We start from the raw sequence: 23,234 nt of genomic DNA, 5'->3' as shown, positions 1-23,234 counted from the left end.
ACTTTCAAATCTTTAAATGGTGAAAAAAATATGTATCACCTAATAGTCTTAAAATAATATATAAATATAATTTATCCTTTAAACATTAAAGAATGTTATACCTACAAATGTTAAATGATAAATATTTAAAATATGAAAACATCAAAATAAATTCGTCTTTAAGAATGAGAGAGTTGATGATACAGAGGTGTTTGTGGTGGTAAAAAGAAAAATTTGGACTTTGATTACTAGTGATTTGTTGGTTTTTCCTTATTATTGGCAAATGTGCGTTTTTTTGGTGGTTTTGAGGTGAGAAATAACTCATAGTTTTTTTTTTTTTGAAAATTTAGAATAGATTGGGATGTGAGGTAATATCTTATCTTTTTTCTTAATTATTGTATAAGAGTTGAGTTATCCTTGAAGTGATCCATATTTATTTATTATTTTCTTATTAATAAAAAATAATAATTAAATCAATAAAATTATATCTTAAATACATTAATGGATATAATTAGGACTATGAATATGTGAGAGTGAACTCTGAAATCCTAAACCTTAAACCTTAAACTTAACTCTTTCACTCATTCATTAACATCCCTTCACTGTTTATGAGTAAAATTAACGTTAAATTTTGAGGATTATTAGCACTTAAGATGAAACCCTATTTCAGAGTGAAAAGTGAAAGGATTTAAATGAAATGGTAAGTGAGAAAGTGTCGGTAATGAAGATTAGTAGCACATGAGAAAATTGTACGTTTGGGGTATCAGATGGACCAAACGATGCTGATATTCTAACGTCTCAAACTACATCACAACACATTTTCTTTCTCTTATTCTTCTTCTTCTTCTTCACCATTTTTCATCTTCAAAACCATTTCCTTAACCAAATCACACCAACAATAATTTCCTTGGATCTGGTCTCTGTTACTTGTCTTCTGCCAACAAAATGAAACACGTGCCAACTAGCCACTACAAAACGCCCACGTAAACCCTTTTCATAACAATGGATATTTGACATAAAAGATCCAAAATTTAGTCGTTTTTATTATTATTAATATTAGATTTGGTGCCTTATTTCTTAGCCTCTCCTCGTATAAATTGATGCATATTCTTATCTAACCCTCTCACTCAAACCCCTTCTACCTCATTCTCTCTGCTTTCTTCTCTTTAACACTTTCTCTCACTTTCTCCTCCTTGCATCTCTACCTTCCTCTTACCACAAGGTAATTTATCAACATCATCACCCCTTTATCTATTTTCTTCTTTTTCTTATATATAATTGAGTATTCATTCCCCTGCTTCCAACTAGTTCTTCCTTGCTCGATTGGGAGACTGCTCTGTTTCTATACTCTGTTTTCTCTTTCTCTGTTTTTCATCTTCTCTTTTCACACAAATTAAAGGTTACATTTTTGTAGATGAATAATGGTCTAACTTTGAATATTATTTTCTGGTTTGTTATACTCACCAATTGGGTTTTTGAATAGGTAAACAAAAATGTCAGGGTGTGACAAGGAAGACTATTTCACTGCCCCAGATGCTGAGGTACGTAACATGACCAAACTCCAACCAGCAATTATATATTTTTCTTCAAAACGGTTCATTGATTGTTTTAATATTATGATATACGACTTAGAAATACGATAAAAGCTGCGTGGTTTGATGGTGGTGAATAATGTGAATGCTATGCGTGTGGAATGACATTGCAATATGCAAATAACACCAAAAATTAGAGGAGAATCAGACGGAAAATCCAAGTGTCTATTTCTGATTCAGTGACATACCTTGACTGCACGTGTCTATTTTCCTTGGTGTACATTACGTTGTACCCATGTACTCGTTCTTCATCATCATCATCGTTGTACCGTGTACTTTTGTGCTGTGTATTGATTGAGTACCTGAGTGTTTTTTTCTTTCTAATTTTTCAATTGGGTTACAGTAATATCAGACAAATTATTAGATTTGAAATTAAGTTAAGAGATTTTAAGGTGAAGATATTTTGGTGGTGCTCCAAAATTGTCGGTTACTCTGTTCTAGTTTTAAGGAGTCCCTACCAAAAGTGATGCATACAAAACTCACTGTGCAAAACAAAACAAGCCTAACTGGCTTTTTGGCTGTCAAGCAAATCATGTGAACTTCGTTTTCTCCCAAACATGACCTTCTCATGGCCATCATTGAAACAAAAAAAGAAGATAATTAAGGTCTTGTGGAATATTCTCTTTCCCCACTCACATGAAAGAATTGAGTTCAACTCAAAACACTCTTTCAATTTTAATGATACTATTAGGTTGTAATTAGGTTACTGATAGAATTGGTCAAATGCATATTTTTATTATGTTCTTAGTCTTGGTAGACAAATGTGTAATTTTAACTTGTTGGGTTACTTTGCTATGTTTTCAAGATTCAAATTAAAGAAAAGGGTCCAATTGCACAACATCTTTGGCTAAATAATTTTCCACTACACAAACATTGACTGGTGTACACCTTTTCTGATATCATGATTTTTCTTATTGAGGACAATTCTCTTTGGTGGTTGGTGAGATATGGCCCCAAGATTCAAAATATAACATATGTTTACCTTTAGAGTGTTTCATTTTGTTCATCAACTATCAATTTTATAATATCACATTCTCTTCCTTTCCTTTCTTTTGGTTTGATTTAACAATTTTTAATATCAGACAACAGCTGGGGGAAAGTATGGTTCACTTGTCCCAAAGAAGAAGCCTTTGATATCAAAAGTAAGCCAATACTAGAAAAAAACAACTTCATTTTTTTCATATAACATATCATTAGTTTAATTACTTTGTCTCTGATTAAACTTTATGCCTCTTTTTGGGTTCAAAAGGATAATGAAAGAGCCTTCTTTGATTCAGCAGACTGGGCATTATGCAAGGTATATTTGAATTTCACATGTTAAAACTGAAAAACCACTCCAAATAATGTTCCAAAACATTTAAACTAAATAATCAAATGTATACCAAACCTTTTTTTCCCATAAATATAACTCTTTGTTGGTATCTAATCTCAACAGCAAGGTGCTGGAGTGAATCAACAATCTACAGCAGCAGTGGAGACACTGCAACCAAAACTACAAGTATGTTTTGGAGTTTAGTACTTGTTTTGTTGTAATTAAGTTTTGGAGTTTTAGTACTAATCATTGAGTTTTGGAGTTTTAATTAACTAATTTTCCTCCATAATTTTTGTTTTTGTTTTTTTCAAACAGAGAACTCCACACCAGCAACTCCCTCCAAGACGACCTGCATGCACATCTGGTTGAGATAATTTCGTGAATAACTCTAATATGTAATGCTCCAACTTCAATACCCTTTTGCAGCATTTGCATCATGAATGTGTATTAAATCATTTTCAGTCCATTGAAATGCAGGGAGAATAGATTTAATAAGTGGAACAAGGATTGCTCAGTCAGTTTCAGTGTTACAAAAACTAATGGTGTTCCTGATCTATGTATATTACAATTTACTTCATGTTTTCTATTAATTAGCAGTTCAATAAAAGTTTCATTTCGATTCCCTTTTCTTTCTTCCTTTCGATCTGTTGAGTGCAGTAGGAATTGGAGATTCAAACATTGTTCACTTAATTATCCGCCAATAATACTAAGTTTAAATAATTCCTTAAACTTAATTATTCAAAGTCATTTTAGTCCTTAAATCATATTTTGATTACAATCTTAACCTTTTACCGTAAGTCTAATTCATTCTATAATATAACTACACAAGTTATTAGAAACATAAGAACAAGTCCATCTACTTTAACCTAAAATTAAGACTAATGAGATCCATGCATGGCAATTTCATCAAGTAAATACTATTGTATTGCATTTGCATAACAGCTACCTAGTGGAAAACCAACAAAAAACAACAATAAAATCTCATTTTGACCTCTCTCTTCAACATGTTCATCCTCTTGAGCAATCTATCAGTCAAAATTTTCCATGAAAAGGCCAACAACTTAATATTGAACTGAGCAATAAATTCTCAAGAAAAACTCATTAAGGGGCTGATAGAAACATGAAAACTAGCTTGAATTTGAAGAGAAGATAAGCTGATCTTAGAGTAAGGACTTGTTTGGATACATCAAATTTCTTTTACAAGCTAAAATCAATTTATGTATTTTAATTTTTCTAAGAATCTCACATCTAACTTTCCTGAAAAGTTTGGTACATTTGATTGTGAGCATGTGAGATGTCCAATTTCCGTACTGATCAATCATCTGAATTTTCATGAGCAAACAGAGGCTGAAGCCAATAAGTTTCTCATCAACAAATAACTCATCTTCATACACAAGGAATCTCTTCCTCAATCTCTGTTTCATCCTTAAAAAACATTATGTGACAGCAATCACCTTTGTGGGCTACACCAGCATGTTTATCTCCCAATAATTGATAATACAACCCAGGAAAGAAAAGTCTTCTAAACTTGGACCCATCAAAAACATGTATCATTCCAAACTCTCATACTCCATTCCAAACTTTCCTAGCCACTCCTTTTTGAAACCAGTTTGAATTTACATTTCTCACATGTTTGATACTGCATAGGTCCCTCCACCATGTTAGAGGATATTTAAGGATTCCACCTGTTATTGTCCATCACAAACCCTAACACTCCCTGCAAGATATGTACCAAACTGCTCCTTTTTCAACATGAACCATCCACTTTGGATCCATTTTAAAGGAAGATGTTACTTTGACACCTGCATATTGAAAATGCACCAGTTTTCAATTCCCTTTGGCTTGCATACTTTATATCTTCACTAACTCAAGCTATCTTTTTCTCATCTTCCTACAATCTCCACAAAGAAATGATCTTTATTCAAGATCAATCTTAACACTGTATCTATTTAGCATCAAATAGAGTTCAACAAGAAATTAAGATATAGGAAAAACAAATATGAAAGAAACATAAAGAATAACACCAAGATCATAAAATGATTGGTAAGTTAAAAAATATATTACTTTGAATTAGTATCAAATATAAAAATCAAACATAGAAAGAATTTCATTCAAATCATAAAATTTTATTCACAAATGAAATAGAACTATTTATACAAGTTAATTAACATATGACTATTTGTATTATGGATCTAAAATTACCCTAATCATCTAACTAATTAAACTTAATGGTTCAACAAATTATTTAAAAAGTTTCCTAATACATTATCCGATAACAAATCCTATAAAAAAATCAACAAAAATCTAATCCAATATTAAACCATTTCTAATCGGCTATTTAACATCTGAAGTTTCTTTATTTTTGTTAATTTTTAAGACTTTGTACGTTTGAAGATAAATAGAAATACAATGTGACGAGTTTTTCAACACAAAATTCAACATTGCAATTTGAAATGCCTACCTTTCTACGTAGCAAACCTTTTAACATAGGATCTATAATTAGTTACTAAGTAGCTAGGCTTTTTATTAGATTAGCTTTTAACCATAAACTTAAATAACTAAAAGGACTAATCCTAATTTTACATATTTACACATAATCTTGTGTTATTACTTATATAATCTTATATTTTAACGAATCTCCAATCATTAAAAAGTGCATTCCTAAAAATACATAATTTTTCACATTGTAGTGTTGTATCTTTTTAAATATATTCTTTTTTATTGGTGATATCAAATTCATTCACACAAAAATAATGTTAACAAATTTAAAAAATTAGTTATAATTTTTTTAAATTACAAAAAAAAATTGAAAACTTTTAGAGTAAGTTTTTTGAAGAATAGTTATGAAAAAATAGTTGGATTAATTTTGATTCATTAAGTATTGATACTATTGGAAAGAGGATTTATTGAATAAAACATTAATCATTTATAAAACTAAAAAGATGAATTTGATTCGATCCATTTCTTTTATATTTTGTAATTGATGAATTCACATGTTATAATTAGATAAATTACAAAAAAATGAATTACTTTGCATCTTTAATTTAATGTGATTCACAAAAGATCTATCAATATTTTAAAGATAAAATTCGACTCCTTTTTTTTTCTTGTATCTTGCAAATCACTTAAACATATTCGTTTATATTAAAGGCAAAAGGTTTAAAATTTCTGATTCTTGAGAACACATGATTTCACTATTGTTTGTTATTTACATGCATTTATTTTTTCAAGTGGGAAACTATTTGAGAATCTGCTCTGTACATAGTGAGTCAGTGACATTAATTCCATAAATTAGAACTCAGGGATACATTGTTTTGGAACAAAAAAAGTAGCAAAAGTAATTGTGAAACAGAAGAAAAAACTTGAGGTAGGTGCATTTGCATGTTACTTAAACTTGTAAGCAAAGTATTAGAACACAAGTAAAACAAATTTTAGGTTTGATTTATAGGATAGAAGAAGAGAAAAGTTGGTGGCTTGCAATACAACTGCTACACTGTCCTCATATTTTTAGTCATGTCTTCCATAAATTTTAATCGTGACTGCCATTAAACCCTTTGACTACTTTTCCTCTCCAATCAAAAATTTCCTCTCATTCTACCCTATCTCATTCATATCACATAATTATAGGATGTAACCAGGGATATCTTTTTGAAAATCCCAATTCCATTAAACATATTATTAAGTGAACATAATTTTTTTTTCTGGTTCCCGTATGTCAATATAGTCTCAAATAGTTTAGGAGTCGAAGTCAATGACAATTTATATATTCTCTCCTCCCTCAACCCACCGAGACGACTTTTCAAGACAAAACCTCAGATGCGGTGATTGACCCTAACGATGCTATCTCTCCGACTTGAGGTCGGAACATTGACGCCCACCGTGGAGCCCAAAAGGCTCCTTAGCCCGTAGCTAGGGGGAACCTACTCCCCTTAGACCTCGACTGTGGGACTTGTTCCCGTATGCCAATATAATCCCACATCGCTCAAGAGTCGAGACCAATGACACAATTTATATACTCTCTCCTCCCTCAACCCACCAAGACGTCTTTTCAGGATAAAACCATGATAGAGCACCAACCTTCAAAGCGGACAATACCTCGGATGTGTTCCAAAATTGATGTATATCCTGCATATATATATATATAGTTCATTTTCCAAATCATTGGCTTTGAAACTAGTTATGACTTATATTCGGATTCGACTCATGACTTCATAATTTTATTTTATTTTTTTTAAAAAATAAATTATAAGTAAAATTATCTTAATATAAAAATTTATTCTAATAAAATTTATTCTAATAAAATTTATTCGAATATAATATTAGCGAGTATTTGAAACATAATGAAACTATTATAATCTCACAATTTAAATCGAGCAATAGAATAGTGACTCGAGGTTTTATTTATTGACCGTTTATCTAGTTGGAGGTTAAGTGTGATTAGAACAACGCATGCAAGAGAAAGGAATGAATTAATGTTGATGAACAGCCTCAGTTTATTAATAAAGTTGATTAAGAAAAAGTGAATTTGAGTGGTTGGTAATGTTGTCAACTAATTAACTGTTTCTTGTAGTTATGTGCAAACGTTGTAACTTTGCATTGCTATATAGTGTGCTCAAATTCAATTATTTTCTAACGTCAAATTTTGGGTTCTACGATGATGGCATTCGGATTCAGTCTCAAACGTTGGATTTTAACTTTCGTTCTTCTTTACGTTTGTGTATTTGGGAAAAACTTTGGTACGCCATTAACAACATTAGATGAAACTTTTTTTACTTTATTTGAACTTTTTTGTGTGTTTTTCACGTATTAAGCCACAATTTGATAGGTTATGCTGATGAGGACGACTCGGACGGGGAGAATGGTGGTGAGATCGGTGGTGGGTTCGGCGGTACTGGTGGTGGGTTCGGGGGTACTGGTGGTGGGATCGGTGGTGCTGGCGGTGGTGGGTTCGGTGGTTCTGGCGGTGGTATTGTTGGTGGTGGGACCGGAGTTGGTGGTGGTGGTGGGTTCGGTGGTTCAGGCGGTGGTATTGTTGGTGGTGGGACCGGAGTTGGTGGTGGTGGTGGGTTTGGAGGCGGTGGTGGTGGGGTTGGTGACTCTTCTCAAATTTTCGCAAAAGCCTTGCTTTGTTTCAATGATAAATATGTAAGTAGTGCCTAAATTGATTTTTTATGTTTCGAGAATGATACATTTATAATTCACATATTTTATAGAATATATTACAACTTTTAATATTATTATTTTAATATTTTTTATAATATTTAATTCTAAATTTATTTTTATTATATATATTTATTTTTAAATTTATCATTTCAAAAAATTGTATATATTCTTTTATGTTTACTTTTCAAGAAGAAGGCATTTTTAAAAATTCAATTTTTATACTCCTTTTTTTATCATTTTTTCCTCTTTTCTTATTTTACGTATTACTTTCACACCCCTTCATTTCAAAGAGGTGAAAAATTCGTTTTTATTAGAATAGTGACAATAAAAAATGTAAGTAATTAGCACACTCTCATGAAAAAAAAAACCTTTATTATTAATTAAAATTTATATTTTTTTGTGTGAGGAAGTACTTATTCAATGAACTTCATTATGTTTAATCAATTTTAAACAATCCCAAAGAGATGGTTAAGAAAAGCATCCCAAATAGTATATTAAAAAAATCATAAAATAATAATTAAATTTAGATACTAAAAATAATTAGTCACTAAATTATATACTAAATATTAAAAAATTATTTATATTTAAAGTGGTTTCTAATAAAAATTTATAAAATAATTTTTAAATTGGTATCTAAATCAATTACCTAAATTTTAATTACCTAAGTTTTTTCTACTAATATTTTAGATTTTAAATTACTAATATTTTAGATTTTAAATTAGTATCTAAAGAATTAATAGAGACTAATTTAAAATATAAGATTGTAAGGTAGTTAATGATTAGGTACTAATTTAAAAACTGTTTTATAAATTTTTATTGATAATAAAACTATTTTAAATACTAATAATTTTTTTAGTTTATAAATGATTTCTAATTTAATTAAATAATAACTAATTATTTTAATTTTTAAAATTAGTTTTTGTTTAATGCAGTCAGTGTTATATATTAGACAATTTTTCATAATCTTGTGTTTAAAATATTGGTACTTATATGCATGTTCTGAACTTAGTCGTTGTGAAAAGAAGGGTAATTGTTCTGATAGAGTATATGTTATTTTGGTGAGGGGTGTCAGATTTATAGCAGGTGTGAAGATTCATGCAGATTAAACGAGAAAGGAAACCTGAACGTGCCTGCAGATAAAACTGATATATTCTGCCAAGGACCATGTCTCTCAGAGACTAACTTGGTCCTCAATTGCCTCAATAACGTTTTCAGCAACTTCATTTTCTACAACAAAGCAACCATACACGACATCAGAGACACAGTCGAAGCTGCATGTGGCTATGGCCCTCAAAGAGGTACATCTTTTTGCCTCAATCATTGCTCGTTAAAACAACTTCATTCTTGGAAAACTAATCTCTCTGAAACTTCATTTTGGAAATTCAGGAAACTTCAATGTGGCTCAGCATGTTCAGAGAGAAGAAAACGAAGCTGCTCCAAAGGCTACCACTAGCCATGCTGTAATGGGACTTGCTGTTATCGTAATGGGACGTGCTCTATTACCTCCAAATTTCACATAATATTTTATGTTCATAAGAATTATTATCTATGCTTCTCAGTTTTATGTGTAGTTAATCACTCGTATGATATGTAGTAGAATAACCTATACAAGGGAAAATATGAGCTAGTAGTAGAATAACCATACTCACATATGGTGTTGTATATGTATTATGTGTGTGGAACAGATATATAATATATACACTATTTCGTATTGGAGCATTATTATAAACAAAGAACTAGCTCATTTTAATTATAGTCACATACCAATTATTTCACGTATTTTCAATCATGTGAATATCAATGTTTTCGGAATCATGCAAACACCAACAATCAAAGTGTTTTTAAAAAATGACAAGTATTTTGGAGCTTCTCTCACAGCCCAAGGTGACTATGATTTGGGTTGCAACCTTTTTAAAACCTTGCATAACAATATCTATTTTATTGATTTAATTTTCCGTAGTCTTCCGGTAAGAAATAATTATAGTTTTAGTTTTCAGTAGAATATTATAAATTAGTTTAATTTTAATATGACAAAAAAAATAAAAGCCTTAAAAATTGAAGGGGCATTCCGAGAATCGAACTCGGGACCTCTCGCACCCAAAGCGAGAATCATACCACTAGACCAAATGCCCACACATGGAAGACTAAATAGTTATTAATTAAATATAAGTTATCTTTTTAAGTACTATCATACCTTTTTATATCAAATTATCTACAATATTAGCAGTTCTGAAGTATTACTGAACACTGTTTCCCACTATTCACATTAAAAAATATCACCTGACCTTTCATGAAAAAATGATTTTGAAGTGTAAATTCAAAAATAAAATATTTGGAAACTTTTGTGCATAGAAATTCATGTGCTTTTACAGCCAAGGTAAGGTTTGGGTAACTTGGGTATCATTTTCTGGTGGCTAGCTTAGGAGAGGTTTTGTTTGTTATTCAATTAGAGATCTGCACTCAAAAATGGAGGGTGAACAAGTGAGAAAGTTGAGTAAGTTTCAGAAAATTAGACAAATTATTGTATTTTTTTCAACATTTATATTAATCTCCATCACATGAGAACAAACTAATACACATTTTACTTACAAGCTTAGATTCATTTTTACTTTATGAAAACTTTTTTTTTTCTCTTTTCACAATTAAATTCTATAATTTAGTAAAAATAGACTAAAACCAAGCTAGGGTGCTGAAAGGATTAGAGTTTGCTTACATATATAAACCCACTTAGACTAGCCTTAACTTATTGCATGTAAGTCACAAAAAATCAAACTATGTGCAATGTCATAGAAAAAGCTGCAGTTTCATAATCCAAACAACTATTAATAAAGACTTGATAATGCATGCTGTTACTTCTATAAATGAATCAATATGAAGAAGACAAATTTCATCATCAAACAGCCTCAAAATCAATCATTAAGATGCTTACAATTGCAAGATTTCAGTGACAACATCATCAACCAAAGAATTAAATATTTGGTCCACAACCTCTGATCCGAGTTCAGAAGCATCAACCTCATAATCTAGCCATCTTCCATACTGGCTGCTCATGTCCTTGTCCACAAGCTCATCCACCATTGAGTCTCCCATTCCTCTCCAACATGAGATCTCCTTGTACACATCTTCTGCCAACCATTCTTTTCTTTTCACCATTTCAAACCCTTTGGTCCACATTTTGAATCCTCCACCTACATAACGCCTGCATCTCAAGTCCAAACATTCATTCACACAATCAAATGTAACTTTCCTTCTTATCCTAGACTCGTCATCGTGCTTAAACCCTCCTCCCTTGCGGCCTTCCAACTGTTTGAATAGATGAGAGTTTATAACCTCACTAACTTGGCCAAGGGAAAAATCCATATATATCAACTCAACATTACACAATATATCTTTCACATAGTCGAACTCCCATGTGCTTGAACTACCAAACCTTGTGACATTACTTGTATGCTTCATCATGTTCCCAGCTGAGGTTGAAGATGCTGAATCGGATAAGTCAGCATCAGTTTCACAAGCATAGAACTTCCTTGAAAAATTCAAGCCATGAACTTCTTGAGCTTGAACAGATGACCACAGCTTGCTTCCTGAAAGTTGATAGTATTAACATTCCTGGGTCATAAATAATTAATTTCAAAATAGGTAATTAAATGCCATATTTAGCATAAAACTACCTTCTGTACTAGTAACATCTGTGCTCAATGAAGATTCACAGCTTTCAATTGAAAAAGAAGGCTCGAGAACAGAGATTGGACTTGGGTGCCTGCAATTGAGTAACTGTTGTTCCATCTCATCAATCTGTAAACAACTTGAGTTAATCACCTACTCAATATGCAGAAATCACAAGGAATATTCCATTAGTTAGTATAAGGGTGGGTGATTAATACTGATTATTCAATACAATTGGAATTTTAATTCTTACTCACATTTTATTTTATAATTACAAAATTGGTATTGCATTATAAAAGTTAGCTTTTTTGCATTATAAAAGTTAGTTGTTCATCACAAAATTTAATCACTCTCTAAGTTGGCTAAAAGTACTGACTATATTATAGAACCAGCTGCAACACAAAACTACAGATAAGGAGATCAAAGTATCATTAAGCCATAAAATAGACAAAGAAATTGAATGTCATTTCACTTTATTCGCACATAACTGCATTTCTCAGCTACATTGTAATTTTTTTAAGTATACTGACTTCGAAGTGAAATGCTCATTTGTAGTTAGAAAAGAAAACAATTGCATAGAAAAGTAACATGTAGCATCAAAGAGTAATGAATCCGGTTTTTGAGTACTCATATAGAAACTAACACAAATAAAAACTATGTTTACCTGTAACTCTTTACTTCCTACGAAAATTAATTTTCTTGGCAAACACGCAGTGAATCCATATCTTTTGTTTTCTTTTATAAGGATGTTTACAACATGAAACAAAAAAACCCAACTTATTATTTTTATTTGGCCATTTAACAAGTGACCCTATACTGTCCTAATTAACATGCTTGAACGACAAACACAACAAAAGAAAAGTAATAAGAATTAAAAAGAAATTTGTCACGTACCCATGAGTTCTGCTTGAATGATAATTCAGGAAGACCCCTGAAAGAGATGTCTGCATCATAGTTGTTGCTTAACTTGTCTGTAAATAAGACATCTTGGTCTTTTTTCGGTTGCAACCTTGGATTGAGGTTAACTACATTCAAGCCGGCTACTTGCTCATCTGATATAGTAGCAGTAATGGCAGGCTGCCTCACTTTAGAAGAGTCATGACAAGTTGTTTCCATACATGTTAATTCCCTCAATTTCTGTTCCAAAAGAACACCCAAGGCATCACCACCACCAATCAAATTGTATCCTATTGGGGACCTTGTATTGTCTGAGTCAAGCAACACCCTTTTAATGCGTTGATCCAGGGAAAGACCATTAGTATTTTGGCCAGCTTGTCCAGATGTCTCAAAACCTGGACTGCTCCTAGTTAATGGTGTGGTGAATGTGAATGAAACTACATCCATGTCCTTCTTTTTTACATCTTCAGCCCAACAATTTTGTTTATTACTCACTAGGTTAGACTTAGCAGGCTTCTGAGTTTTTTCAATGAACAAATTGTCCACAACCCTATCATTCCAGTCCTTATCTGTAGACCTTTTCTTCCTAGGAAAATTGTTTGTGCTGGTGTATAAAACTTCCTTTTCACTACCAGTCACCTCCATCACTGACTTTCTGGATCCAACTTTAGATTTTGCAATGGATTTATTACTGGAGCTTCTATGACGTCCGTGAGAGGAGTCCCCAGTCAGAACTTTTCTACTGTGGGAATTGGTCACCAATGGCTTTGACGGTAATTTGTCTTTGTCAGTAGAATAATTCTGTTTCAGATTATTCTGTCTAAGAGCACCAGATGAATTCTGAGCAGAAGATTTCTTGTGCAAATTTTTCTGCACATTTGCCTTCATTGGTTGGTTGGATTTCAAGTCAGGATGCTCTTTTTGGGCCGTCATACTTTTTCCACCAGTCAAACTCAAACCTTCCCTTTTTTGAACATTCACTTTTGCTTGGATTGCAAGTGAAATGGACTTCCCCTTATTATTCTTCAAAGAAGAAACTTCTTCCTCTTGTGTAGGAGATTTGATGGGTATATCCACAGATCCATTCCAGCTTCTGTTCAAAGATTGTCCTTTGAGATACTTGGCAGCATTTGACTCGAGTGATCTTTGACATGATTCAGAAAGTCTGGTTGCTCTTTGAGAAAGTTCTCTTTTCTCTTTTAGATCTCGAGTTCTAGAGGTCGTCATGGAGGGTGGCCCAAACAAAGGTCCCTTCTGTGAAGCCTCCACCTTATCTCTTAGTTCTCTCACTCTCAGTGGTGTTGATGATGCTACCAGAGGTGTCTTAGCCTTGGTACTAGCATGGGAACCAGGCTCAATAATTCTTGCCGCAGCCTCCATTATATATGCAGCATTATTGGTCGGAACAAAGCTGGGACTCTTAATAGGGGACAAGAGTTTATGGTGTGTAACAGGAATTGATTTTGCTGATTTTGGAGGCAAAACTTCTGTTTGGAACTTTTCAATTGGTCTAGTAATGACCTTTTGCTGTTTTGGCTCAATGAAGCTCCTAGATGAGCCCTCAACCTTTTCAACCAGCTTTCCAGAATATGGGGTCTGATGGTCATGCTGGTGATCAAAGTTTTTCTTGAAGTACTGAGCCTCTTGAAGGGAACGGGTATCAAAATATGGGGTAGCATAAGGATCAGAAATACTTGAAGAAGGCAAGGAATCTAATCCCATAAGCCTGGCAACAACACTAGGAGCCCTTGTACCACATGTTTCATCATCTGTAACAGATGAAGCATAACTATGATCACAACTTCCTCTTAGACTTACCCCAAATCCATTTTCATCTTCATCAACCTGTGAGAATTAAACAAAGTAACCACAAATTTCATAACATAAATATATACATAAAAACAACAGATGAATTTGCAAGACATATAATACCAGATAGGAGGACTGTGTCATTGGCATTGCCACATTGTAATTGACTCTTCTTCCCTGTTTTAAAGTCTCTGCAAATATTTAGAAAAAAAAATTACCAACAGTAAAACATAAAATGACTAGACCCATAAAATTTGGTATAACTGATTCAAAAAAATTGACAAGAGAAATAAAAACATCAGTATGTTCAACGAATACAGTAAATTTACCTGGTAAATCAGACTTGGCCGCAAATAATTTCTTACGGGACTTTGTCGACCAGTCAAACAACTGGAAAAACCCACCAACATAACCTCCTCCACTTTTCGTCCCTTCTTTTTCAACTCCCATTTTCAAAGCAGAATGCAGTACACCTTCCAGACACAACAACAAAGCCTCATCCAACTAGATCAGACCAACTACATGGATCACACAACGTCATTTGTCTCAGTTAAAGACAGTAAACCTTAATGACACATCAGGAAAACTTTGGCATGAAAGATTAACATCATTAGTCAAATGATAAAGTGTTAAAGATCTATTGCATTGTGAAATATTAAAGGGAAACAACGCATATACATATGGGAATATTAACAGGAACATCATAACCAAAACTTCAAACAAATACAATCACCAAGATTTCAATAGTATGGTTCTCTGTATCTCTAGATCTCCTTTGGAAGAAAGCAATCACATAATAGTGCTCCAAACCTAAAATCCACTGCATAGTTCATATTTTGCTTATGTAAATCTCCTTTTAGAGAACCAACCAGACAATCAATAGTCAAATTTATCTAGACAAAACAGTATCATAACTTTGCTGCTGTTGCTAAACTTGAAAGTAATCATATTAAGTTCAAATCAATAGCAAATAGACATTGATAGCCTGTTTCAACTAATTAAGAAGAAAATTCTAAAGATCCAGAGCAAAAATTTGAGCTGGGATCAAATGTGGAAATAACAATCCTAATAATTGACCATTGTTCGAAAAAGCAAAGGTTGTTTGGATCTTAAGTATTTTACAAAAGTCCAATCCTAAACAGTCCCTATTGATGGATTCAAAAGTATGAACAGAGACACACACAGACTGTGATTACAAACACACATTACTTCTAACCCGAATGAACAAGATATAAACGTGTTTCCCATCAAATAACGAATGGAAAACCCAAAAACACCAAAATTAGCCCATTCAAAAGATAAAAACTTAAACCGAATCCAAACACTAAAAATAACACACAAGACAACAATAAGAGTACCAACAAGGAGAAAATAAAGTGGCCAAATTCAAAGGCAAAGCAGAAAGGAAGAAGCCAACGACAAGAACCCATTAAGAGAAATGAAGAAAAGCTGCAACCTTTGGAGACTTACGTTGAAACAATGAGTTGGGTTGGGTCAGCTAAGCATTTGAGTGAAGTGAAAGGGAAGAAGCAAGCACCCACCTCAAGAGCATTTTACTGTTTCACTGTGAAAGACAGAGAGGACTTGGTTGAAGCAATGAAGTGGGTAATCACAGAGAAGTTCAAGCAAATGGAAAAAATTTGGGGAATTGGGAGAGAGAGTGAGAGAGAGAATAGAGAGAGATAGACACAGTTTGAAGTGTTAATAAATGGAGACAGAGAAGAGAAATTTTATTGCATGAAGTAGAAAATTTAAAAGATTGCATCAAAATTTAAAAAATGCTTATTTTGAAATACGTTTGGATTATTATAATTATAAATAAATATAAAAGAAGAGAGTTTATAACGTCTCTCTAGAGAGGGATGGGATTTCAAATTCCAAACGGGGAAAAGGGTGGTCCAAGGGAGCTTGATAACGTCACCCAACCAATGGCTTTCGACGACTGCTTCACCTATTGTCACATGACACGTGTACCATTTCTGTCCTTCAAATATAAGGGAAAATGGTTGGTGCGTTTACATCACTAGCTCACTCTCAAAGTTCTCTCTACTAGTCTATTTTTTTAAAATAAAAAATAATTATTTAAAGGATACAAATAAATAATTTAAATTATTAATGTATAAAATTAATAATTCTATAAAATTATTTGATTAAAATTAATTAACCAATTAAAAAATAAAAATATCTATATGTACTTCTAAATGTATATATATTAAACAAATAATAAAATAATGTAAAAAACGATCGAGTTAGTCGATCTTAACACCTAATGAAACACAAACCAATAATATTCACAAAATAAATAAAAAGGTGATCTTAATTTATAGATAATTTTAGGGTATTTGCGTGACTAATTGAGCTAGATTTTATAGATGTTATTTTATCCAAAACAAATAATAGAATTTTTTATTTAAGTTTAAATTTAACTTTATTAAGATATGATGACAATATAAGATAAAAATAAAGTTAATTTGTTTGTTGACATATTATTTATATATTAATAAGAAAGAGGCACTTTGCACTTTTATATTTTTTAATAAAAATAATTCTAAAAAATGTGTGTGTATATATTAAAAAATAAAAAAAATATGATTGGTTTTTGTTTTTGTTTTTGTTTAACCTTCAGAAGAAATAAAAAATAAAAAGATTTTAGAAAAATGAGTTAAATTTGTCTTGGTCTTTTGATGAGACAGGTCAGGCTCCACCTCAAATATAAAAAGTCAACTCATATGAATAAGTCTTTAATGAAAACCACCAATTAAAAGAATCAAAATGAGTACATTTTAAAACTTAAAGAACCAATGCAACCAACAATATTCATAAAATCAAAAAGAAAAAAATATTATCCTAATTTATAAATAACCTTTGGTCGATTACGTGATTAAATTAAGATAGATTTATAGATGTTATTTTATCCAAAAATTTAATAGAACTTTTTTTATTTAAGTTTAAATTTGATTTTCTTAAAATATGATGGTAATATAAGATAAAAAATAAAATCATTTATTTATTGATATATATATATATTAATGAGAAAGAGACACTTTGTTTTTTTTTATATAATTTTTTTAATATAAATAATAATAATAATAATGGTTACTTAAGAATATTGAGTAATTCCTACTGTGTTATGTTATTAAAATATGTAAGTAATTTATAGTTTGTTATTACGATGAAGTGTATCCAATTATTTTTAGCATAGAGTATTTTATATTATTTTAAATTTTAAATTAAATTAAAAGTAAATTAAATAAAAAATTAAAAAATATGTATACTGAATAGGGAATCGCATTATATTATAGCATATTATATTTATTTTATTATATATATATATATATATATATATATTAGAATATGTTCCTACTAGGGAGATGAGACATAAAGAACTATTAAAGTTTTTTTCTTCTTCCTTCAGCCGGTCAGGTGACTCGGTCTCGGGTTCCTGCTTCTCCTTCGGCACTCGGTCTCGGGTGAACACCGGATGGTGGGGTACCTGCGAAGGCACGTCGACGCTCAAGTCAGTAAAGCGGGTGGTCAGCTCTCAGGTAGGTGAATAGTAATAAATGACATACCTTACTTCTTGGAAACCTACCTTGTTGGGCCCGTTTATCGAAGTGGATACCGCTTAAGGTTGTATTACCTAATTCTTAATGATGGGTTAACTTCACTGATCTTGGTTTGAGCGTTAACGGCAATAAGGGTCGGCCGTCGGCCAAGTTCCCCCCGGTATGGGTCGGTCATCGGCCAAATTCCCATGGTCTCGGTCGTTTCGGCCAAGTCTTCTAAGGTCTCGGCCAAGTCTTCTAAAGTCTCGGGCAAGTGGGTTGTCGGCCTCATCATCTCGACCAAATTTCTCAAGTCTTCGCCAGGTTCCTTTGGTATCGGTCAAGTAGACTCGACCTCGGACAGTCAGGTAGATCTCGGCCTCGTCCATACGGTAAAGAATATGTATAATTTTATAAAAGAAACATATGTATAATTAAATCATAATGTTAAATAAATTATTTGTGTACATGAGAAATGGAAAACACACAATCAGAAGAAAAAAAACTCAATTATGACGTACTCCCGTTTTGTGTCATTTGTTTACTTTTTTTTAAATGTGTTACAATTTTAAAAATAATTTATAAATTTATTAACATAGCTTAGAAGATTTACGGAAAAGACATTACACAATCATTACCATTACCATTTTTTTAACACATTCTTTTGATAATTTGTTTATTTGAGATAAGTACAAATAAATGACCACTTTTAAGCTAAGTCAAAATGTTTTTGGACTAAATAAAAACGTAGCTAATTATTTAAACCTAATTAGTTAGTCTAATTTTATCGAGCAAAAATTTTAAAAATTAAATTTAAAATTATATATATAAATGATCCTGTCGCTTGATCGAAGCGCCAGAGCCTTGCCACATCGAGATCTATCCACGCCGGCTTCGCGTCACACAAGTTATTGCTCTTCACGTTCCGTCCTCAACGCAAGAACCTGAAAGAACAAGGTGGCGCCACTGCGACCGGTCGCGCTCTGACGCTTAAGTCAGTGACCATAATCATCAAAGAAACTCAGAGAAACTGTAAACTAGGGACCGTGCACTCGTCTATTCTCTATGTGAAATGAATCACGAAATGAGTTGCATACTGAAGCGTACCTCAAACATCTGTTCTGAATCCCTTATATACCTGAGCCTTTTCTCTCTCCTGACGGTTACACTTCTAGACACGTAGCTCGCATCCAGCTGTACATGTGTCACCATCTGGAGCTTCTACGACTTGAGCGTCACTTCTACTCTTCTTGCTTATGCGACTAAGTTATCCTCGCAGGGAATAACTTAGCACGTAGCTTGCTCTGGAGCGCGACCTCAACTGGGCGAGTACCGGGTGCCACTGCATACGCCTTCTCCGTGGTCCCGCCTGCCACAAGTGCTATTTGCTTCAATACTACACCATGAATGCTCTGGAGAATTGCGCCTTCAACCAGTCCTCATGCTAGGGTGTGATCATCTGATAGCCTCAACCTCCGTTGCTATGTGACAAACATGCCACTCGTCCTTCACGCCTGTACCTCTTGGAAGCCTTAAATAAGCCTTCCTGAATACTCGACGATGTGTAAACCGCCTGCCTCTTTCGGCGATGTGCAAACCGCCTGATCTTCTTATCTTCACATACGGCAATCACGTTACAACTCTGGCGACTACCGGTTACGTGTGTTAGAAATCGGAGAACGCCACCACTCCAGCGAGCGGCGACTTCATCAACTCCTGAGCCACACGCCTTCTCTCACTTACTCTTCCTTTGCCACGTGTCCTTCTCAAGCACGCCAACAAGGTTGCCTCATGCTACGTCATCACACTCGATGACGATACACCGATGACCGATGATCATCTCTCTCACCAGATGACCAATCGGTTCACGATTACGTTTTGCCCTCTGCTCCCGGGCGCTCACCTAGGCGTTGATCGCGCACCCTCTCTGACCACCCTCTGATCATCGATCACCCTCTGGGTGACTTTCTCAATGACTCATCTGCTTCCCTGGCTCACGTGTTCCGCTAAGATCGGTTCACATGGCTATCTGTTGCTGACGTCATCGACTACCGATGACCGACCGGATCACAAGCCCCCCAGTCTCAAGTTGTAAACTTGTTTTCAGCGAAGAGACTAAGTGGTCGTCCTCTGTGTCCACGTGGCAAGTGATGCCACGTCACGTGACACCTCACGTGCTACGTCTTAAGTAATGTTACGCCTTCCTCCCTTGATCTCGCGACACGTGGACGCATCAACGACCAGCATGAAGTGTCGCTAGTGCTTCTCACATTCAAATACTTACGCGCCTCTACTGTTCCATTATCTTCTTCAACACTCTTCTTCTGAAACCATCGAAGCTCTCTATGCGCGTTTCGTCTTCTCCAACCTCAAGCTCTCAGAATCCCTCTGCGATCATCGAAAGGTACCTCTTTTCTTTATCTAATGGTCCTTTAACTGATTTCTACCGATTGCATCACCCTATAACTGCCATTTGCATATACTTTACAATGCTTTTTCACCCCGCGCTAGGGTTTCTCTGCGCTTCTCTTCTTCTTCATTGTTTTACACTTCTTTACTTCCTTCCTTCACAGCATCTCATTCTCCTTCCTTTCTCCTATTTTTCACTGATCCATTTCTTCATTACCTTCTTCTTCATTCACCTTACCCTTTTCCTTTTCCATTGTAGTTACTACGCAATGGCACGCACGAAAACAACTGGCGCCTCGCCGCCCACCATGGTGCACAGCCTTTCGCAAGTGCACCCCCTCCACCTTCGACTGTTGCGCCCCCTTCGACAAGCGCGCAGTCTCACGGGGTACACTCGTATCACAACTACGCTAGGGTGTACGAGTGGGCACCTCTGGCCCTGTTGGCTGAAACGTCAATGCAACTCCCCAACAATCACCTCGCAACCCTCATGAAGAGCAACACAGACGAGCTTTCATGTGCTCTGGACAGGGAGAACGACTCGCGCTTGAATGTGTGTATTCCCCCTCGAGGCATGCCTGTGTGTGTGGATGACAGGGCTAACAACGGGGTGCCCTTCACCTTCATCTACTCAGCCGTCTTCAAGAGGTTGCGGTTGCCCTTCACTCTCTTTTAGAAGGACCTACTAACAAAGCTAAACGTAGCTCCCTGCCAACTACATCCAAACGCTTGGGGATTCATCCGAGCGTTTGAGATCCTGTGCAACCACTTCGGGCACCCACCCTCCACCGATGTGTTCTTGCACTTCTTCGAGGCCAAGAATCTCGGAGATAGATCGTGGGTGAGCTTGAACGGAGTCTCTGGAAGGGTCATCTTGGGACTGTTCCAGCAGTCCTTCAAAGACTGAAAAGGCAAGTTCTATATGATCTCTTCCACCGAGCATAGCCCCACTCTGCTTGAGGGATTTCCACTCTACTGGGTTCCCAAAGTGGAGTTCAAAAAATCGAGGGGTTTGGAGACCATGGCTCCCTACGAGCGCGAGCTATGTGGGTTGCTCATGAGCCTGGGCACCAAGTTTGGCTCCTCCACCCTCATCAAACATGAGTTTGATGCCGAAGTGCTGAAGAAGTATATAGGTTTGAACTCTCCTCTTTTCTTTAACTTAGCATCTCTATGCATTCACTTGTCTCACTTGCGTGTATCATATACATCTCTGCATATCTTGTTTCATCTCTTGATTATCTGTGAACTAACCCCTTGATGTCTTTGCAGACATGACTTATAGCAAAGATAGGCGCTTGAGACTGCTCGAGCTCGCAAGGAGCAGGAAAGCAGCAGGGTCTTCAACAGGGACCACCAAATCGATCTCGGCCTCTCCCCTCTCGGTCGCACCAGTTGAAGGCCCCAAGCCAGTGGTCGAGAGGAAAAGAAAACGGTTGGTGAAGGCTCATTCTACCGCCGCGTCAACTGAAGATGAGAGCTCGGGGTCTCATCTGATCTATAGAAGGAGAAAGGTAACCGAGGTTGGGGGTTCTTCCTCACTTAGGCCAGAGAAAACTGAGAAGGGTGCCTCTCCACCCCTTCCAGCACAAATTGCACCAACATCTCCCCCAACACCTCTTCCTTCTCCAACACCTCTTCCTGCCCCACTCCCAGCAAGCCAACCAATTATGCTGCCAACGCAAACTTCTGGGGGTAGGCCTGCTCACTCCTCGGCCTCACCACCCCCCCAGCACTCTGCTGCCACTATTGAAGGTGGTGGTGAGAGCTCCCTCCAAGGCTCCGGTCCAAGCACTGAGGGACTCAGCAAAGTCATCAAATTGACTAAGCAACTGATTCCGAACCGAAAGCTCATCAACTGGAGTGGGCAGGAGGTTGATATGCACCTTGTTCGTCAGATGGTGCTCTCCCTGAAATTCTCCACCCAACACCGCCGATTGGAGAAGAAAATCAACGAACTCCACGGCGAGAGGGAGTCACTGCAATGTGACTATGAAGCCTCGCAGCACTCCGTCACTTTGCTAAGAACAATGGTGGAGAAGGTTAGGAGAGACTTCGCCCTTCAAGTCCAAGAGACCATCAAAACGGAGATTCTAATGGGTCACGCCGTTACCGCTCTTGATGGCGAGCTGGTTGAATCAAGAGGCAAGGCTATCCAACTGAAAACTGAGATCACCTCCCTACGCCAACAAAATGCCCAACTGGCGAAGGACCTCAAGACAACTAGGAATGAGGCAGCCGATCGGGGAAGCAAGCTTGAGGAAGTTCAAGCCAAACTCAAAGAGGCAGAAGGCCTCCATCGCCACGCTCACCACTGAAAAGGTCGTGCTGGCAGACGAACAGGACTGAACTTGAAGTTGAGAAGACCAAGCTTTGGGAGGAGGTTGCTGATACCCTCAATGAGGGATTTGAATTGGCTCTCGATCAGGTTAAATGTGTCTTCCCAGAGGCTGACTACTCTCAATTCAACATAGACTTCGACGTGGTGGACAACAAGATTGTTCACCCCTGATCATCTGCTTCTTGTATAACTTTACCGTATATAACTCTTCGTACTTGAAACTTCTTTGTAAAGACTTTGTTATGAATGAAATATCACTCCCCTTTGCTGTCTATTTCTTCTTGTGTATCTCTTCTCAGCACTGTTTACATGACTTCTGTTGTTTGAACATCGTCTTTTCTGTTTTCACCTTGTACGCCTTTGCCTCCATCTGCTGTGTGGTTGACCAACATAACTGGTGAAACTTACTCAACTGAATTAACTCAGCATTACTTGAACTCTAAACCTCCAGCCATTGCTTTTAACTTTGAACAAGCTGATCTGCTAAGTTAAGTTCCCATTACTTTTGTCATCACTTGAAA

The 23,234-nt window shown here is 35.2% G+C and overlaps 3 protein-coding genes and 1 non-coding gene across 14 annotated transcripts; 2 read left to right on the top strand and 2 right to left on the bottom strand.

The window, feature by feature from the left end:
- Positions 1–1,025: 1,025 nt before the first annotated feature.
- LOC137821709 (cAMP-regulated phosphoprotein 19-related protein) lies at positions 1,026–3,506 on the top strand. Of its 5 annotated transcripts, none has more exons than XM_068626430.1 (7): positions 1,026–1,201; positions 1,463–1,520; positions 2,654–2,713; positions 2,821–2,868; positions 3,007–3,069; positions 3,199–3,278; positions 3,361–3,506. In XM_068626430.1, the coding sequence occupies exons 2-6, from the start codon at positions 1,473–1,475 to the stop codon at positions 3,250–3,252; spliced, it is 273 nt and encodes a 90-aa protein (XP_068482531.1). In that variant the 5' UTR covers positions 1,026–1,201; positions 1,463–1,472; the 3' UTR covers positions 3,253–3,278; positions 3,361–3,506. The 5 variants fall into 5 exon arrangements, with proteins under 5 accessions (XP_068482531.1, XP_068482533.1, XP_068482530.1 ...); XM_068626432.2 differs by having other exon boundaries at positions 1,068–1,201; positions 3,346–3,506; XM_068626434.1 differs by lacking the exon at positions 1,026–1,201 and adding an exon at positions 1,260–1,378.
- Positions 3,507–7,462: 3,956 nt separating this feature from the next.
- Positions 7,463–9,757, top strand: LOC137822717 (Glycine-rich protein family). Its single transcript, XM_068627664.2, has 4 exons — positions 7,463–7,619; positions 7,709–8,028; positions 9,119–9,344; positions 9,433–9,757. The coding sequence occupies exons 1-4, from the start codon at positions 7,538–7,540 to the stop codon at positions 9,564–9,566; spliced, it is 762 nt and encodes a 253-aa protein (XP_068483765.1). The 5' UTR covers positions 7,463–7,537; the 3' UTR covers positions 9,567–9,757.
- A 349-nt stretch (positions 9,758–10,106) lies between these two features.
- On the bottom strand, positions 10,107–10,178 carry TRNAP-UGG (transfer RNA proline (anticodon UGG)). Its single transcript has one exon. It is a non-coding gene; the product is annotated as a tRNA-Pro (tRNA).
- A 650-nt stretch (positions 10,179–10,828) lies between these two features.
- Positions 10,829–16,157, bottom strand: LOC137821736 (uncharacterized). Of its 7 annotated transcripts, none has more exons than XM_068626471.2 (6): positions 15,889–16,157; positions 14,748–14,936; positions 14,542–14,609; positions 12,607–14,454; positions 11,718–11,841; positions 10,829–11,630 (listed from the first exon to the last, which is right to left on the bottom strand). In XM_068626471.2, exons 2-6 carry the CDS (start codon positions 14,866–14,868, stop codon positions 10,972–10,974), a joined length of 2,820 nt encoding a protein of 939 aa, XP_068482572.1. In that variant the 5' UTR covers positions 14,869–14,936; positions 15,889–16,157; the 3' UTR covers positions 10,829–10,971. The 7 variants fall into 7 exon arrangements, with proteins under 7 accessions (XP_068482572.1, XP_090151925.1, XP_090151927.1 ...); XM_090295799.1 differs by having other exon boundaries at positions 11,718–11,865; positions 15,875–16,134; XM_090295801.1 differs by having other exon boundaries at positions 15,875–16,121.
- Between the last annotated feature and the right edge of the window lie 7,077 nt (positions 16,158–23,234).

The sequence above is a fragment of the Phaseolus vulgaris genome, chromosome 9 (genome assembly GCF_051622355.1).
Source record: "Phaseolus vulgaris cultivar YP4 chromosome 9, ASM5162235v1, whole genome shotgun sequence".
Classification (NCBI taxonomy): domain Eukaryota; kingdom Viridiplantae; phylum Streptophyta; class Magnoliopsida; order Fabales; family Fabaceae; genus Phaseolus; species Phaseolus vulgaris.
This window is presented reverse-complemented; position numbering and strand designations above follow the sequence as displayed.

Coding starts and splice junctions, on each gene's coding strand:
- LOC137821709 (XM_068626430.1), top strand. CDS start 1,473: ATGTCAGGGTGTGACAAGGAAGACTATTTCACTGCCCCAGATGCTGAG. Junction 1,521..2,653: donor TCACTGCCCCAGATGCTGAG/GTACGTAACATG, acceptor TTTTAATATCAG/ACAACAGCTGGGGGAAAGTA. Junction 2,714..2,820: donor AGAAGCCTTTGATATCAAAA/GTAAGCCAATAC, acceptor TGGGTTCAAAAG/GATAATGAAAGAGCCTTCTT.
- LOC137822717 (XM_068627664.2), top strand. CDS start 7,538: ATGATGGCATTCGGATTCAGTCTCAAACGTTGGATTTTAACTTTCGTT. Junction 8,029..9,118: donor TTTGTTTCAATGATAAATAT/GTAAGTAGTGCC, acceptor GAGGGGTGTCAG/ATTTATAGCAGGTGTGAAGA. Junction 9,345..9,432: donor TGGCTATGGCCCTCAAAGAG/GTACATCTTTTT, acceptor TTGGAAATTCAG/GAAACTTCAATGTGGCTCAG.
- LOC137821736 (XM_090295799.1), bottom strand. CDS start 14,868: ATGGGAGTTGAAAAAGAAGGGACGAAAAGTGGAGGAGGTTATGTTGGT. Junction 11,866..12,606: donor CATTCAAGCAGAACTCATGG/GTACGTGACAAA, acceptor CATATTGAGTAG/GTGATTAACTCAAGTTGTTT. Junction 11,631..11,717: donor AGATGTTACTAGTACAGAAG/GTAGTTTTATGC, acceptor ATCAACTTTCAG/GAAGCAAGCTGTGGTCATCT.